This window comes from Bombyx mori, chromosome 1, assembly GCF_030269925.1.
Source record: "Bombyx mori chromosome 1, ASM3026992v2".
Taxonomy (NCBI): domain Eukaryota; kingdom Metazoa; phylum Arthropoda; class Insecta; order Lepidoptera; family Bombycidae; genus Bombyx; species Bombyx mori.
The window spans coordinates 14435230-14454102 of record NC_085107.1 but is presented as its reverse complement, the minus strand read 5'-3'; the positions used below and the strand labels follow the sequence as shown (position 1 = coordinate 14454102).

The following is an 18873-nucleotide window of genomic DNA, read 5'->3' as shown; positions in this document are numbered from 1 at the left end:
GCGCGGGCGATGCCGCGATGCCGCAAATGACCAATAAGATTTTGTCGCGCCAATATCATTCAAAAAACGAACGAATGGTACAAAGACACTTTTGCCATCTGGCGAAAATAAACTGAATCTAGTGAATATCTTTGTTCCTACAGGTAGAAATTAGTTTTTAAGGCACTTTGGCATATTTAACTCATTTTCAGAAATTTTAGCACATCGGCTCTTGTCTTACCGAAGGTACGATATGTAGTGAACTTTTTGGCGGGAATGCGAGGAGTGAAGTTGTGTGATTTTTTTTATTTTTGTCTATTTAGTGTTTCTTCAGGTTTAAATGTGTAATAACGGTGGTTTATTAAGTGTTTCATATCTGTGAAAGTGCACAAATGTGGGAAAATGAAACAAAGCCGCTGGACGTAACTTCTCGTGATCCTCCAAAAAGTCCACTGAAAAAATCTCAGTAAATGACCACCATCTTACTGAAATTATATTTCATCCCATATCATCTCATCTCATTTCAATTCATTTCATCTCAGTTGATTAACGTCTCAAATTAATCATCTTCATTTCATTTCATATTACTTATCATTTTCCAAAAAATTAAGAATATAAATTAAAATAAGACATGACTTAAAGGTCTTAGTTACCAGGTCATAAAAATTAAAAAAAAAAGTCTCATAAAACAAATAATACGGAGTGAAATTAAATGAAATGAGATGAGAAAAAAAGCGCGAGAAACGTCAAAAGAGCGAGGGTGTTTTTTAAAATTTAAAATTTGAAAATATCTTTTATAGATCAGATAGGTGTTGAATCTATACCTAAGTTTAATTGAAAATAATACAAATTGTTATTTTTGAAAGTTTTATTTACACATAAAGTGGTGTGTGGTTGTTGCCGCGATGTCCCGCGGCAAAAAAAGGCGTAAGAAGAAGGAAGATGTTGAGGGAGACTCCGAGGAAAGCGCTGCGGTGCGGGACTCGGAGACGGACTCCATTATCTCTGAAGATGACGCTGTTAAGTATATTCCGTTTAAATTACCTGATTATGTCCGTTTCTATCCTGAAGATGGTGGCAATTTTGAATACATTGTATTCCTGGAAAGCATTGATAAAGATAAACCAATAGGCTCGAGAGATATGATGTCTCTCGCCAACGCAATCAAGCGTTACAATAAAGGCGTAAAACAATTAAAAAGAATTAACAAAGCTAAAGTTGGAGTGATATTTGAGAGACCAGCTTTGGCTAATGCAGCTCTAAGTAATAAAAAGTTCTTAGATGGCCACAAACTCTATGCTAGCATACCAGCTGCCGCAACAGAAACAACTGGCGTTATAAGTCACGTGCCGATAGACCTTTCAAACAAGGAGATATATAGCGCCTTGACCAGCACAAAAAATATAATCTCGATCAGACGCTTCATGCGTAGAACTACCGAGAACAGCACTATAAAATTTGAACCTACAAAAACTGTGTCTATCACATTTTCTTGCCCAATCTTACCAGAGAGTGTTGACCTTAATAGTTGGAGATTTGAAGTTCGTGCGTACATACCTCCAGTAAAACAGTGCCTCCGTTGCTTGAGATATGGTCACATTGCTAAATTTTGTAAAAACGCTGAAAGATGCTCCATCTGTGGAGAAGGTCACAACTTTAAATCTTGCAATGTCAACCCCAAAGAGGCCTCTTGTTGTCATTGTAAAGGCAACCACATTTCAATATCTTCTGCTTGCCCTGTCAAAAAAGAAAAAATTCAGCTAAATAAAGATAAATTTCAAAATAAAAGTTATGCACAAGCCCTTAACAGCACTAATTTTCCTTCACATAGTAAAACAGACCAATTCCTTTCATTACTTAATTCAGAATTAATTCTTAAAACCATTACTGAATCACTTGTTAAATTAATCACCCTCAACAGAACCAATGATTCAAAAATTTGCTCTGAAACTATAAAAGATGTTCTAAAAGAGTCCTTCAAAAAGCATAGTAGTAAACAATCTTCAATTATATCCTGATGGATACTTTAAATATAGTACAGTGGAATGCTCAGAGTATAGTGCACAATCAACATATTTTCAACAATTTTCTTTTGGAACACAATGTTCATGTGGCCATTATTTGCGAGACTTGGCTCAAACCTCATCGAAAATTTAAATTGCGTAATTACGATGTAGTAAGACTAGACTCAGGAAACTCTCACAATGGTGTAGCCATACTTGTACATAGATCTATCTCTTACTCTAATGTAAATACCGTTTATGATAATTCCCTTCAAAATATAGCTATTAGAATTAAATATTCAAATTGCAAGGAATTAACTATTGTAAGCCTTTACAGTCCAGGTAATTGCAGCCCTCCTTTCTCACCACACAAACTGAATTATTTAATCAAAAGTCTCCCTGAACCAATTTTCTTGGCGGGGGATTTTAATGGTCATAATATTGTCTGGGGCAGCCAAACCTCTGATTGCAGAGGCAGGGACATTTTAGATGTCATTCATAATAACAATTTAGTCTTACTTAATGATGGTCATGTGACTACAGTTGGCTCTCACATCTGGAGACCAAGTGTCTTGGATTTAACCATAGTCTCTCCTTCCATCTCTTTACAATGTGACTGGATAGTCCACGACGATCCATTAGGCAGCTATCACCTCCCTGTAATAACAAAAATTCTACTCAGTTATAATAATTCTTATTCTACAGACATACCTGATAGTAACCCTCTCCCTTCTTCTTGTAATTTAAAATTAGTTGATTGGGATCTATATTCCTCTAAAGTTGATCTGTTATCTCCCATTTTATGCTTAAATACTCAAGATCCTATTTTAGCATACAACAATCTTATTAAATGTTTAAACACGGCTCTATCAGACTCTTTGCCTTTCTCTTCATCTGGTCATAATAATTCTCATTTAAAGCCAAACACAAAAAGAAAAAGAAATCCACTCCCTTGGTGGAATTCAAACTGTTTTAAAGCTCTCACAGATAGTAAAAATGCATACTTACAATTCAAAGAAAATCCAACTGAAAAGAATTATCTAAACTTTAAAAAGCTTCAAGCTAAAAAAAAATACATAATTAGAGCTGAAAGAAGATTAAGTTGGAACAAATTATGTGAATCCTTCAACAGAACTACACCTATTTCAATTATTTGGTCACATATGCGTAAATTTAACAAAACTTACTCACCTTCGTCTCAGTTTGATAACAATTATGATTGGATTAATCATTTCCTTAAAAAATACACTCCAGATACCGTTGAGCCAGCATCCCACTTCAACAATCAATATTGGTCTTGCCCTAATCACAGCTACTTTTTGGAACCATTTTCATTTGCCGAATTAATGTCAGCAATATCATCTAGAAGAGACACAACAGCTGGCTTAGATGGTATTCCATATAAAATGCTAAAGCACTTATCCGCTCAATCCAAATCAGTACTTTTAAATGTTTTTAATCTTCTTTGGGAACAAACTTTGATTCCAGACGATTGGAAGATTGATTGTTTAGTCCCCATATTGAAACCTAACAAAGAGAAATTTGATTTTAATTCATATAGACCTATTGCTTTGACTTCTTGTGTGGGGAAAATATTTGAACAATTATTGAAACAAAGATTAGAACATTTCATAGAATTAAATAAAATATTACCTTCTAATCAATTTGGTTTTAGAAAAGGCAGATCTTCTAGAGAGAGTATTGCTCATTTACATTTGGACATCTTCCAAGCCTTCAAATCCAATAATGTTTTGGCCAGTGTATTTTTTGATGTTGTAGGGGCTTTCAATAATGTAAATCATCATATTCTGTCTTCTGAGCTTCTTGCCATTGGTCTGCCTGTAAAGGTCGTACAATGGATATTTGATTTCTTGCATGGTAGAAAAGTCTTTGTCAAATATCGTAACAGGCTTATAGGCCCACGTTTCTCCTATAAAGGCACCTGTCAAGGCAGTATTTTAAGTCCTTTAATCTTTACATTGTATATTCACAAACTTAACTTAATTTTAGGTCCCAATGTAACTAACTTACAATTTGCTGATGATTTGGTGGTATATTACTCTGATGCCAACTCTATAAATATAGCTTCTAAATTGAATGCTAGTTTAAAAAATTTACATACCTATTTCAACTATCTTGCCTTAGACATAAGTACAGAGAAATCCAAAGTATTAGTCTTCAGTAAAGGAAGGCCTTTTCAGGTCAAATTATATTATGATAATACAGAACTCCCAGCTGTAACTGAAGCTAAGTTCTTGGGGGTTTTGTTTCTTAACAATTTATCCTGGGGCAAATATGTTGATTGTGTAACTGACAGAGCTATAAAGGCACTGAATATTTTGAGGTCTCTTGCTGGAACATACTGGGGCTCTGATCCTAAAATTCTTTTAACTCTATACAAATCTCTTGTTCGTAGCCACTTTGAATATAGTTTCTTTTGTTTTGCTTCAAATAACCAACTCCTTCACAAATTAGATGTCATTCAAAATCATAGTCTTCGACTCATTACTGGGGCAATGAGAACAACTCCCATAAATTCACTCCAAGTTGAATGCAACACTCCTCCACTATTATTAAGGTTTCAATATCTACAAAGGAGATTTTTGCTAAAATTATTTTCTATAAATAATCACTCGCTTATTAACAAACTTATCTATCTGAACAATAATTTCCCTGTGAATTCCCCTTTCTCAAGCAATTATCCCTTTCTTTTGCACGAGCTCCCTTTCTTGATAAATCTGGTCAATCAGCACAACATCTTTAAATCAGATAACTGGGTTTGCTATACTAAGAGCTATGAAAGTATTATGCATCACATCAGCATAGTTATAGACAATAAACTGAGAGATCGACAAGAAGTCTATAATCTTATATCTCAATATCCCAATTATAATCACATTTACACAGATGGCTCGAAAAAGGAGGATAGGGTTTCAATGGCATTCTATATACCAAGTTTGAAGTTTGGACGAGGTACTAAATTAAAGGAAAATTTGAGCATATTTTCTGCAGAAGCTCTTGCTATTGTTGCTGCATTAAGATTCATTGATGTTCGTTCTGAAAGATTTTGGTTAATCATCACAGACAGCATGAGTGTTCTAAAAGCTCTCCAAAATCATCAATTCAGTGCTAAGTCAAGCTACATTATCACCGAAATCAGATACTTACTTTATATGCTATCTAAAAGAAATTACAGTGTAGAATTCATATGGACACCCTCGCATATAGGAGTCTCAGGCAACGAGCTTGTGGATTTCCTTGCACGTGCGATTGTTGACAGTGACAGCGGCAGCGCTGTTAACAATGCTGCTATTCCGTACACTGATTTACTACCACTTCTAAAGTCAAAACATAATCAGGATTGGAAAGATGTTTGGCAAGAAAGTTTAGCGAGGAAAGGCACTTGGTATGCTGCAATCAACCAAGATATTGGAATGCCATGGTTTTGTAAATCCAGCAATTACAAAAGCAGAAGATTTTACACAATACTTTGCCGCCTTAGATTCGGACATTGCAGATTTAATTCACATTTACACCGCATGCGCATTATTATGTCTCCCTCCTGTTCGTATTGCAATTCAGACGTCGATCAAACTTTAGACCACATATTCTTCGAATGCCCTGAATTCCATATCCAACGTCTTTGTTTGTCATCTAATCTGTTAAACTATTATAGAAGACCTGAAAATATCCCGCGCTGTATTCAAGACTTGCTTAAGAACCATAATATGCATGATATCATTTATGAATTTATTTCTAATACGGTTCAAAACATTTAAAAGGATTGTACTCCCCGGAATGTCTAATTGGATTGAACGGACATACTTTTGGATTTACCTCAACATCGGATTTGAAACAAGCACCTGGAAATATAGATAATTTTTATTTGGATTCTCCTATTATTGCTTAAGGATTTGACATCGACCAATTAAAAACATCGAAGAAGTGGCTTAGGCCTTATGACCGAGAATAATATGATATGATAACGATAAGACATGACATGGCTTCGGCCTTACGATCAAGAAAAATGAAGACGTGGCTTCGGCCTTTAAAACTACCAAAATTCTCCAATTATTACCAAAAACAAGACCTGGCTGTATGGACTAAAGTCCTTTGCCTTTCCCATTAGGGATAAATTAATATCATCATCAGAAATGAGATGAGATCATATGGGATGAAATTTAATCTCAGTAAAATGGTGGTCATTTACTGAGATTTTTTCAGTTGACTTTTTGGAGGTTCCCGAGAAGTTACGTCCAGCGGCTTTGTTTCATTTTCCCACACTTGTGCACTTTCACAGAGATTAAACAGTTAATAAACCACCGTTATTACACATTTAAACCTGAAGGAACACTAAATAGACAAAATAAAACAAATCACACAGCTTCACTCCTCGCGTTCCTGCCAAAAAGTCCTTTACTATTGCAATGTTACAATGAAAAATAACGTCGCAAAATGACGTCGCAATCACGAAATACGTCTATGAAATCTTCATCAAATTCAAAAAACCATCTTATGGAGGCCATACACACTAGGTTTTGCATGCACAGTTTTGCCATTAACTCTCAGTTGAGCTACCTACATGACGACGTTGTAGGACGCCAATACCAAACTACAATGTACGACGATGATGTGATAGCTGAACTTGGCTTAGCTTGTTTTGCAGAACAGAGAAAGTAAAAACGATTGCACTGAAAAGTCTAAACGCTGGTTCTTAAAAAGAAAGCAGTTCTCCTGCATAAATTTGATAAATGAATTGTGATTTACACCAACAGAATAGAACAATTATATACGAATGGAAGGTAAATTTAATGTCGCAGACAATTAAAAACTGAGAATTGTGGCAGGTAAGCTCGCTGGACACCACATATGCTCAGTTATGCTCGCGCGCAAACATAACCGAGCCACATAAAATATCAATTTTGATATTTGCTCGGTTGCATGTACATGCACCGATAGCTGTACAGTTTAATCACATACACGCTAGGCTTGCCTTTCGGTTATGCATGCACGATTAAAACCATCATGCAAAACCTAGCGTGTTGTCCTCCATTACATGGAGAATAGGTAGAGGTACTCCATTACTAGGAGATACATTATTAAGAATGCTTATTCTAATTTGGCCAAAGAGGTTGGTAAGTGTAAAAATACATTTTAAATTTATACTATGTTAATGATGACATTGAAAATGTTAAGGTTCTAAGATAAAATTAAAATATCCTAATATATTTATTAATTTTATTTTTCACATTCATTTATTCTATTACACAATTCTAAATAGCTCCATAAATAAGTAGCTGTTACATAGCTTATCCTATCATAAAATAGAAAAAAGGGCATGTCTAAAAGTGATTACATTGAGATTAAACTTGGTTATATTCTACTTTTTGGAGATTTTAAATATACCACAAAACAGTGGTTTTGGCTTAATATCTACGAGTACCTACATAATGTAAAAACTAAACGTTTAGGCCATCACAACATTGAATTTTTTTATTAAGTACAACAGGCCATATTGAAAACTTCATACTACTTTAGATCTTATAGTAGTGTTGTAGTATTTCTAATAATAACCCAAATGTTTTTCTAAGAAATACATTGACAAAAACACATAAAGCAATAATAATATAATCTACTAAGTATCGAAATATATTCAATACATCAATATTACACACTTACTATGCTAAACCTATTTTGTGTTAAGAAAGTTTGAGCCAGACAATATATAATGTAAAACATGGCATCATGGAAATAGAAAGATAATCCAAGAGAATATTTTGAGTGTAATCTTTATCAAACTGTTTTTAAAATCACCCATTCGTATTTTGTTTTGACCTGTGATGTTGAAGTCTCTGCCAACCGTGACCCAAAGTAAGACTGATTTTCATCCATTGTGTTTTTTATTATGGCATTATCGATTACATGGACCACAAATCCATGCATCTGTGTAATGAAGAAATGTTGCCTTTTCTATATTCGGTTCCCATCATCACATATCTGTATACACATATAAGGTACAACAGATATCATTTTTTTTTGTCCAATCAGCACAAATGTTTAATCGCAGCCAGTTCAGTAGTATTTGTGAGATACGCAACCAAAATATTAGAAATATCCAGATGAAAGATCAATATTTGTAGTACAGGTAGGTACAACATAATTATGTATCTTCTTGTTGTTGAATATACACGCTTTCCTGTTACTATTACAAGGTTCTACTTATTACAAGCCACAATTTCATAGGAATATCAAAATTGGATAACTTTTCTATGAAGCCCAATCAAAATACAACAAAAAAATAAGCATCAATTATTTGTGTACAGATAGATATTCGTAATTCTTTTATAATAAAAATGTAATAATAAAAATTATTATAATTTTGACGCCAATACTCTTTCAGACTTTCTTTTTAAAAATAACCTTTGTAAAAACCCTTTAATTCCATCCTTAGTATATTATTGTAACTCCATCCTCCGAAGTTATTTGAAATTACTTCGAAGTAGGTACCTACCTACTCTTTTTTTTGTTCTCATAAATGGACAGATGAGCTCACAGCTCACCGCATCTTAATGTGAACACCACTGCCCGCCTAGAGACATGAAGTCGAAAGTCTGAGTTTTGTTGAAAAAATTGTTCTACCCTTCAAACCGGAATCTCAAAATGAAAGAGAAAAATGAAGGACGGTGATATTAATCTGTACGCGCTTTGAATTCCTTATTATCGATAATATTTATTGACAAAATCACCTCATTACTGAACAAACGTTAAGATAAGGCTGGAATTTAAAAAAAATGGTACCTGCTTCAGCATCCGTCCAAACCGAATCGTATATTTACGAAACGCACCCAACACATAACCTGCATGTACTGAAGACTATATGTATATGTGAGACTATATACTCCAATAAGCCTACTGACTATGGGTCCTGTTCTCTTCCATTTTTCACCAAAACGTTCTGTAGAACGATCTTGCACAGCTTCTTTGGACTTTCCTTTGCTTCTTAATAACCTAATCGAATAACGCATGTTGAATGTTAGATTCTAAATAGTAAAATATTATATGTTGTAAGAAATTTTATCGTGTCTTTAGTTCTTGTTCTTGGTCACAAGATACATGTGAAGACGCCACGAGGCAGAAGTCCTGCTTTCCCTGTGGCCGAAGGTACCAAAGTGCTCCAACATATTATCCAAGCCGTGTTCGATGCTATTGCAGAAACCGCAGTGGTAAACATCAGGGCGTACCTTAAATGATAAAATTTTGTTTAAGATGTAATGTTCGGTGTAAGTAGAAAACAAAATTGTATTCAAAGTTTATTAGCGGCAGGATATGTTAGGTATGAATGTCTTGATTTGAATGTTTGAAAAACCGGTGATAGAGATTTTTCCGAAAAAACATTAATACCTCTCTGATAAACTCGTCTTCGGCAGACTTTAACGTAATAACTGGAGTTTCCTTCATCGCAGTTTCGTGTTTCAAAGTTACGTTATGGCTGTCGATTTGATCAATCGTCAATTTGACATTGCAAGCCATACATTTCAGAGTATCCTTTGTTATGAAATAAAAGCTGAAAACGTTGACGACAATTTTCGTATTGATAACAATGTCAGTGCCTCCCAAAAATGGCACTTCGATAGAATAAAAATTATTGATGAATTGCTCCATAGTCTCCTTCTTAATAATCAGATCCTTTGAAAGCTCCGACTTATTTTTATTGAAATATTGACCAAACTCTTTAAGTTGTACAATATCAGTGGCATCTTTTGCAGCCTTTGCCAGTTTTTCTTGTATCTGCTTATGTTTGGAGCGTAAAAAATGTGTTGTTACACATGCTTGAATTGAGGTTTTCACCAACCTAAAAACCTCGTTGCATGTCAAGCATTGGAATGAGTTGTCCATCTGAAAATATGAAGATTTATTCAAAATCAAATAATTTACCAAATACCAATCTACTACTATTTACTAGTTACTAATCTGCCTTAAAACCCGTACTGACCATTCTGTAGAGTCCATTATAGATCCTAAACTCCACCTCGACTTGCAGCATCTTAGCAAGATGATCTGCGTTAGAAATGTGATCCTCCATATCATCGCATTGAATGTCGCAGAGTATGCACTTGTTCTCAACAATCCCATTCCATGCTTCTTTTGTGATGGCCACGTCTTTGTAAATAATCAAGTCGTTTCCCAAGCATTCGAAGCAAGAAGTATCCTTCCTACGGATATGCTCATTTTCCGATACATGAACCCTTCCTATGTCCATCGTTGCAATACATTGATTGCAGAGCTCACAGTAGAATCCTTTCTTCACCTATTTATGTAAACACGAAATAAAAAATTTACAATTTTGTTCGTTTCGCAGTCACTGAAGGACATTTAAATATAATTATTTTATTGTAAGGTATATAGGACAGCTATGAATAAGTCACAATTGCCTACCTTCCTGATGTAGTCATCGACAAACTCATCCACAAAACGGCTTGCGTCTAGATTTGCTTTATGCTCCTCCTTTAAGATATGTTTCGCAGCATCTACTTCGCTTGAGATGTAAGTATCGCAAACGAGGCAGGAGGAGTACGCAGACCCCAATAGGATCGCGTTCTTGTTAAATTTCGACGTCATCTTTGAAGATGGCTAAAAAATCGATAGAATAAATAAAATGTCAGTATTTTATTTTTCATTCATGCAAACAGTACTATTGATCAATTAATTGCTAATCTACTGGTTTTATAAAAGAAGAGAAAAACAAAGGATATTTTAAATACACGAAACACTAAACCCATATACTTTTTTATAACTTACCGTTGAAGTTTTCCTGCTCAGATATTTAATGAAGACACAATATCAATAAATACAGTTGAATTGAATAATTCAAACAATTTTATCTGGAGGACCCAGCCACCAGCTCAGCGACCCGTCTAGAATGTTTGCTAATCGATTATTGCAGACATGCGCAGTTGGGTGGCGTCTCTGAAGTCAGTATAAGTAGCTTAAGTAACAAGTGTCTATTCATTGTTTATTTTCTTTTTTCAAATTATTTCAAATTAATTATATTAATGTAAAGTTATGGTACATAATTTATTACAGTTTTACTGCCTAGATTTATATCACAACAATCATACCGTTATCGTCTTAAAGATTAAAGTCGTCATACTTGCTGAATTATTTAATATTGTTGTTTATATATAATATAGTTGTTGTTGTTTATCTCCTTGATACTAATTCTTTTGCGTCAGCTGTCGCTAATAATAGGGTCTTCACTTTATATTTCTGCCTAATTTTTATCTGTAATATCTGGTAATTTCTGCTACGAAAATCTTCCTCCTTAATCCTTAATCCTGAAGTTGATACTTGCTCTTTACATCCTCATTGTACATTAACAATAAGCACGTGACTCATAAAAAATAAAAATGCTATAAATCCTGTCTCTGTGCTACTTCTAGAAAATTATATATTAAATCTGCCGATCTCCCTAACAACACATTCATTGAAATCGCCTGTATCAGGGAATCTCTTTTTGAGGGTACCTTACCCGGAACTGTGCTATGAAACTAAATAAAAACTTGGCGACGTTTGGAATGCATCATAGTGTATGTAATCTGAAGAACATGCTTCGTTCGATACGAATCTTATTTTCCGGCATTCACATTGTTATTTCTAATTTGGATCTCTTTTAACTTTAACACAAGGAAAACAATATGAAGTTAAATAAAAGCTTTACGAGCTTGTGTGTACATAAATTTGACGAATACTCAAGTTTAATAGAATCTTAAGATGAAATATTAATGTAATTACTGTAAAATTATTAATATAACAAATAAACAGGTCGCAGTAGAGTGTTAAACAGTTATTGGCGCTTTGATGTATTAGTGAAAAGGAATCTGTAAATTATGAAAAGAAAATGTGCACTGGTTGTGAGTGGAAAAATTTGATTGATCAGAGATTTGCCGGAATAGCAAGCACTACGAGTATTAACCAATGTCAGGAGAAAATTCTCAGCTAAATTTAGTCGTTTTTTACTAGTAATTGTAGATAATTACATCCTCTTTTTCGCCACAAAAATGAGTTACGCAGCGCTTCTCTTCGTTCCATTCTCAGAGGTCCTTTGTTCGCTGTGTTAATTAGTTTAGCTCTAAGTATAATAAATTTTATATTATGCCCATTATAATTAGGTAAGTAAATAAAAACACCTTAATATTTTTATTATCCTTTATTTGTTACAGTCCTTTACTCTTTTATATTATTAATAAGCTCCCCAGAAGAAGGGTATTGTTTCAACTATTGATTAAGACAATAATAATATTATTAAACACGACACCGACGCCTACTTAAAACAGGAAATGTTCTGAATACGAATAAATACTTATTATGTTAGGCAATTACAATGCGTTACAAAGTTTGTGCTACAATCTAAAGAAATAAATGAATCATGTTTAAATAAGAAGACATTGGCACAGAAATTCCTGATCTTTCTTTCAAGCAAAATTTGTTAATACGAGTTCAATAATCTCACATACTGGATACTATGTATTTGAGCTTCATAGGTATTAATAGATAATTATTATTAGTTAAGGGGACTTTGGTAAGGATATATTTGTGTCGGATCGATTCAGTAAGCTACGTATGTAGCAAGAAATTCAGGCGACAATTATTTGTTGAAGATAGACAAAGCTAGTGTAAATATCATATGTAATGTCACAAATATTTCCTAAGATTCATTAAATTCATTAAAAACTAGAAACATTAAAATTGAAGTTCGATAAACTGCACGTCTTGGGCTTAAGTTCCCATTGTAGATTTTCTTTTTGATGTTATTTTAGTTACCAGAAAACTCGGTGACTTTTATCCAGCGTGTAAATTTGAATTTTCCCAAGACCTAATACTTCTTAGCCTAAATCGAAATGTATGTATGTAATATTCAAATAGATCCAGATAATAAATATTCAGATAATTATTCGACAATGCGCGATTATAAATTACTGTTGTTTATTTTTATTCTTAGTCTGGATATGCATGTAGAAACGCCAAGAGGAAGAAGTTTTGCATTCCTTGTGGTTAGACGTGTTCAAGTGATAGACGATTTTGCTCAAGCCATTGTATGTGATGTTGCAATAGCCGCAATGGTATATTTCAGGACGTACCTTAAATGATAAAGTTCTTTAAATGAGTACATACATATATTACGTCTCTAGCAGAACACAATTAATATGAATAAAGTGAAATAAGGAGCAAGACGTTTCGAGTGGGGGTAGATACCATAATAAAGTAGATGATGTGTACCAAGAGTGGCCACATTCTGCCCTTCTGCGCAACTCAAAGATATTTTCACCAAAACTTAGTGTTAGATAAACAAAAATCATTACCTCTCTGATAAACTCGTCTTCAGCACATCTTAGTACAATAACTGGAGTGTCCATCATTGCACGCTCGTGTTTCTTGGTGACTTTGTGTGTGTCAATTTCATCAAGCGTCAATGTGACCTCGCATACTTCACATATCAATGAGTTCAGCTGTGTTATAAAATAGAAACTGAAAATGTTCACAACTGTTCTCATGTTGATGACAATATCTGTGCCGCCCAAACATGGATTCTTGATAGGATAAAAATCGTTGATGTATCTCTCCATGGGCACTTTCTTCAGGATCGGATCTTTGGATTCTGCAGTTCCCTTTGGATCAGTTAAATTGGACAGTTTCTGTTGATAATTAGACTGTTCGATTTGTTCTTTGGAACTCTTTTCTAATTTATCGTAAATCTCTTGGTGGTTAGGATGTAAAAAATGCGACGAAATACACGCTCGAGTTGGGCTTTCAAAAACCTCGTTGCAAGTTAAGCAATGGAACGAATCGTCCATCTGAAATGGTAACGAAATTATTTTAAATTACAGAAGAAAAATTACGTTTTTTCTATTTTGTACCGTCAAAAAGAAGATATTGTTTCGATATTGTTAATGAATCATGACTGACCGTCTTCCTGTACAGTCCACCGTAAATCCCGAATTGCACATCGAACTTTAACATATTGAAAATGTGTTTAACGCTGGTAATGTGCTTCTTCACATCATTGAATTCAATAGCGCAAATAATGCATTTCTTTCCAATGATCCCATTCCATGCTTCTTTCGTGATAACAATGTTTCTAAAGAGAACCATGCCATTCTCCAAACGCTCGAAGAGATAGGCGCCCTTATTACGGATATGCTCATTGCCTGTTACATGGAACCTTCCTTTGATTATTGTTGATAGATATTTATTGCAGAACTCACAGAAAAATCCCTTCTTGACCTGTTGAAACAGTATAAATAAATAGATAAATAATTTTCATTTTGCAAACGTTAGATAGATAGAGTGACGTCACAAACCTTCCTTATGCGGTCCTCGATAAACTCAGCCACGAAACTACTAGCTTCTAGACTTTTTTTGTGTTCTTCCTTTGAAATATGCAGTGCGACATCTCGTTCGCTTGGAAGGTAAGTTTCGCAGACGAGACAGCACGAATGCAATGTCCTTGTTAGTATTGCGTTCTTGGTAAACTTCGAAGCCATCTTTAAGATAGGCGCAGCAAATAAAACTGCAAAAAAATTTGTTTAAATTTGAATCACAAAATGCACCTTTTCAAAGAATTGACAGGAAATTTGAAATTATGCATAAAAATCTACCTTCAAAATGTATTCTACTAAATTCGTTTCTTTTTGTTACTAGTCTATCTATGGAGATGTATATTTCTATCCAATAATCATTTCACTGCAATTTGTAATAAGAATTGATAGGTTCATGCTTTTTTTCTGTAACTTACCATAAACTGTCTCTGTTTAAGTAGAGAAAACTCTAGAACATTAGAAATTTGAATTAACTTGTAACGGATAAACTTTATTCTTATGCCGAGAGGCCCAGCTAACAGCTCCGGATCAGGCACCCAGAATCTTAAAATCGATTAAAACAGGCATGCGCAGTTGACACGGTTGCCTAGAGCACTACGAGCTATTGATTTTAAAATTAAAAAACAAAAAACCATAAATGAAAATAACTTGCACACTTATGTATTAGTTAGGTAAGTAGTAAAAGTTAAAATAAAAAAATGATTTACAATTTTCTGTTTCTTAAATATAAGAGACGTTATTTTTTAAATCTAAAGAAAAACTCCTTTCATTACGATTTTTTTTGCCTCAGGCAACAACATCCTACAATTCGTAATTCCCTAATTTGATCTTAGATCGTTTCTAGCAATTCTAAAGTATTGTAATTAAACATTAGCTATTAAAAATAAGCGGGATTTCTCAGCTACGTTTTTCTTCGAATGAAATAGGAATGGTTAAAACCGTCTTGGCTTTACCCCTGGTCCTCCCATGGAGATCGGCAAAGCAAAGTAACGTAACAGATGAGTATTTGAGAAATAATATTATCGGGAAACATAAGCTGAGCTCAAAACTAGAAATTACAGTTACGGCGTCTATATTTTTTTGGGAAGAATACACCAAAACTTCAAGATTATGCTTTAGTTTTAGAAAATATCCTTATTTTTTAATAATTGTGTAACCGTAGAATAGCAAATAGTCGGACGTAATATGAGCCCGCGTGAGTAAGAACCATAAGCCTGCCTATTTCTGCCATAGAGCAAACAATGCGTTTAGGTTTTAGGGGTAGATGGGACAGCTCTTAAATGATGTAACTGAAACTTGCCTTATGTCTGGGTGGGCGCTGAATTACCCTTTGTGACATCTATGAGCTTTCTAGCAGTATCCACTCCACACCAGGTTCACCGTGGACTACCATAACCACCTAGTGTAATTAATATGCATTTCTACATATTTTTTTATAAATATAAAATTTTCCGTTCGTTCAGCGGAAACGTAACGATATTAATATTATTTGAAAACAAAGTTTTTTTTGGGTAAGTATTTATTTTCCTAATAATACATCCATATAATTAAAAGGTGTCGTGTTTTAAATACAACGTGGTAATATTTGATATTTTCGTAAGAACCAGCGTACACGACCGTTTCATTGAGTCTACATGTCACAAAGATTTTTAGATATAGTCCACCATCCGCGATCATATTCATCGTAATTCTTGCAGGATACTTGAGGCTGTACAAATTAAAACATGCGCATTTGTGGTTATGTACTTGAAAATTAAAGTATGTTTAGATTCTGCCGAATGATCGTTGCACAGGCCCGACCACCGGTCACCACTGAAGCTATGGTTTTTTTTTTTTTTTTTTTTTATGATTGAAAGTTTACTGGTGGCCCGAAGGCCTTTCCAGTTTCACCAGGACAGGTGGGCGAGCAAAGGCTCAGCCAAGAGGGGTGGGATTTGCTAACAACTGCCCGAGCGCCTCCGAAGGAGACCTAACAACTCAAGAGCAATTGTTTCGCGAATGAATCTACTACCGGATCGGAATCGCGACCCGCTGAGAAGATCCGGCGAGAAACTCAGCGGGCTGATGCATGGGTTAGGTTGCACGTCGACCTCTTTGTCGAGTTCGACGAGTACGGTTACCGGGGTCCCTAAGCCTGCCCCTAGTATTAGAGCTGAAGGCATCTAATGCAAAGGTTATTGGATCTGATGGATCCGTAAGGACGTGTCTAGGGCGTCGACGGTGACTGGCTCCTGCATGATCAGGATTCGGGGAGTAGTCAGCGGCGGCAACGATAAGGCGATTATCATGACGCATAGCCTTATCGAAGTATCGTTCCGACGCTGACTTCATGTATTTCCGAATTGATTCGAGGCCCAGGTCGTCGTGTAGGTCAACGTTCCTCACGAACCACGGAGCCCCGACAGCTAACCTGCAAAAGCGGGATTGTAGGGATTGGAGGGTGTCTATGTGTGTGCGGGCCGCGTGAGCGAACACCACACTCGCGTAAGTCATGACGGGCCTTATGCAAGTTTTGTAAAGTGTCACCTTGTTCCGAAGGGACATTTTACTCCGCTTACAGATCATGGGGTAGAGTCTACCGAGAATAAACGCGGCACGGTCACGGACTGACTTTATATGCGGGCGGAATGTCATCGATGCATCCAGGGTAACGCCCAGGTACTTGACCTTCCTGGCCCAGGGTATGGGTTGTCTAAAGAGAGTAATCGGGGGTGTGAGATTCCTCCTCCTAATCCGGGAGGAAATCCGTGTGGAGCTTCCCCTCTGAAATAGCACCGCAGTACTTTTCGCTGGGTTGATGTCTATGCGCCATTTTCGGAACCACTGTCCTAGGGCTAGGGCTGCGCTCTGAAGCTTCTTCGCGATTAGGGACTTATTTCTACTAGAATAGTAAACAGTCGTGTCGTCGGCGAATAAAGCTAAATGGGTCGGCGGCGACCGGGGAATATCGTTGACGAATAAGCTAAATAGGAGGGGTGAGAGGACAGAGCCTTGCGGGACTCCAGCTGTGAGAGGTCGTGGGGAGGAGCGGGTTCCCTCGACTCGATATCGAAAAGAGCGGTTCAACAAGAAGTCCCGTATGATGAGCACGAGACTATCCGGCACGCCCATGTTGAATAGTTTGAAAATCAAACCATTGTGCCAGACTTTGTCGAACGCTTTTGCGACGTCGAAGAAGAGAGCTCCCGTGTATAACGGTTTTGGTCGATTAAGCCCCACAAGAATGTGCTCCGTGAGGCGGTGCACCTGTTGAACGCATGAGTGATTTGTACGGAATCCGAATTGTTCATCGATGAGAATGCCCTTGGATGAGACGAAGTCTCTGAGGCGTTTGTAGAGCAGACGCTCATACAGTTTGCCTAGAGACATGAGGAGGCTAATCGGGCGGTAGCTCGTCGGATGATTTTTTGGTTTACCGGGTTTATGTATGCCGATAACGTCCGCTTCTTTCCACACCGCGGGAAAGATACAGTTCGCCATAGCGGCATTGAAAATAGATGCCAACATCACGATGAGTTGGACGGGTAGAAGTTTAATAACGCGGTTGGATATACCGTCGGAACCGGGAGCCTTGCGAGGACGTAGGTCTTTGATCAAGTCTTTAACTTCCATCGGGGTGACGGGTGGTAACGCATCAGAGGGTGGCAAGGAGGCTCTGCGTTCTACCTCACTGTCTACTAATTCTACATGAACAGGGTCCACGGATTGAGTGCTGGGCGTGCACTGGGTTTGCAATGTATCGGCCAGCAGCTCTGCTTTTTCGTCATCATCGAACGCCGCGAGTCGGCCTGAGGGGCCTACGAGGGGGGGCATAGTTACTACCGTATCCGATTTGAGAGTACGAGCTAAGCGGTAGTAAGACCTTTGAGAGGGCGCGAGTCCTTCTAAGAAATCAGACCATCTGGCATCTCGGACTTCGGTGATGCGAGACTTTACGTCGCGTTGTAGGGCACGCATTCGAATACGATTTTCCGCGGTAGGATACCTATCGTACGCACGGATCGAGGCGTTCTTAGCTCTAAGGAGTTCCCTAATATCGTCGGGCAATTTGAAGCGGTGAAGGAAGTCCTCCGCTACAACTTGCTTCGATGACCTATCTAATGTCGAGGTGATGTGTGACGTTACGATGTCTATGGCTTCAGCGGTATCCTGAGGAGACGGGATAGAGTCCGGACTAAACGGAAGCGATGGTGGATCAGATTCAGCCAGGCTAATGCCCAGCGTGTGCCAATCCACCACAGTCCTCGTGACGGGAACGGAATCGGGAGCGCGACCGAGCTTCATAACGACGGGACGGTGGTCTGAATCTAACTCTGAAACTACTTCGATCGAGTGTAAGCGCAGAGTTACGTTTTTTAATAACGCTATGTCGAGTATATCCGGGCGATGCGCGATATTTAGCGGGTAGTGAGTCGGGGTTAGCGGAGCGACGATATCGAAGGCGAGATCATCGACTAACGCGTCAAGCCGCCTGCCATTCGGGGTTGTGGTGTGTGAGTTCCACCTGATGTGTT

The 18873-nt window shown here is 36.8% G+C and overlaps 2 protein-coding genes across 12 annotated transcripts; both read right to left on the bottom strand.

Annotated features, from left to right (window-relative positions):
- Positions 1–832: 832 nt before the first annotated feature.
- LOC119628339 (uncharacterized) lies at positions 833–10934 on the bottom strand. 10 transcript variants are annotated; one of them, XM_062670053.1, is made up of 13 exons: positions 10782–10934; positions 10419–10613; positions 9976–10290; positions 9384–9878; positions 5151–9223; positions 4105–4570; positions 3636–3821; positions 3426–3509; positions 3174–3344; positions 2991–3044; positions 2502–2639; positions 1537–1716; positions 833–1079 (listed from the first exon to the last, which is right to left on the bottom strand). In XM_062670053.1, exons 2-5 carry the CDS (start codon positions 10599–10601, stop codon positions 9068–9070), a joined length of 1149 nt encoding a protein of 382 aa, XP_062526037.1. In that variant the 5' UTR covers positions 10602–10613; positions 10782–10934; the 3' UTR covers positions 833–1079; positions 1537–1716; positions 2502–2639; positions 2991–3044; positions 3174–3344; positions 3426–3509; positions 3636–3821; positions 4105–4570; positions 5151–9067. The 10 variants fall into 10 exon arrangements, with proteins under 10 accessions (XP_062526037.1, XP_062526032.1, XP_062526033.1 ...); XM_062670048.1 differs by having other exon boundaries at positions 3174–3509; XM_062670049.1 differs by lacking the exon at positions 2991–3044.
- Positions 10935–12174: 1240 nt separating this feature from the next.
- On the bottom strand, positions 12175–15136 carry LOC101740699 (uncharacterized). Of its 2 annotated transcripts, XM_004933143.5 has the most exons (5): positions 14776–15136; positions 14342–14550; positions 13947–14264; positions 13343–13834; positions 12175–13120 (listed from the first exon to the last, which is right to left on the bottom strand). In XM_004933143.5, the coding sequence occupies exons 2-5, from the start codon at positions 14522–14524 to the stop codon at positions 12956–12958; spliced, it is 1158 nt and encodes a 385-aa protein (XP_004933200.1). In that variant the 5' UTR covers positions 14525–14550; positions 14776–15136; the 3' UTR covers positions 12175–12955. The 2 variants fall into 2 exon arrangements, with proteins under 2 accessions (XP_004933200.1, XP_062525996.1); XM_062670012.1 differs by having other exon boundaries at positions 12175–13834; positions 14776–14932.
- Between the last annotated feature and the right edge of the window lie 3737 nt (positions 15137–18873).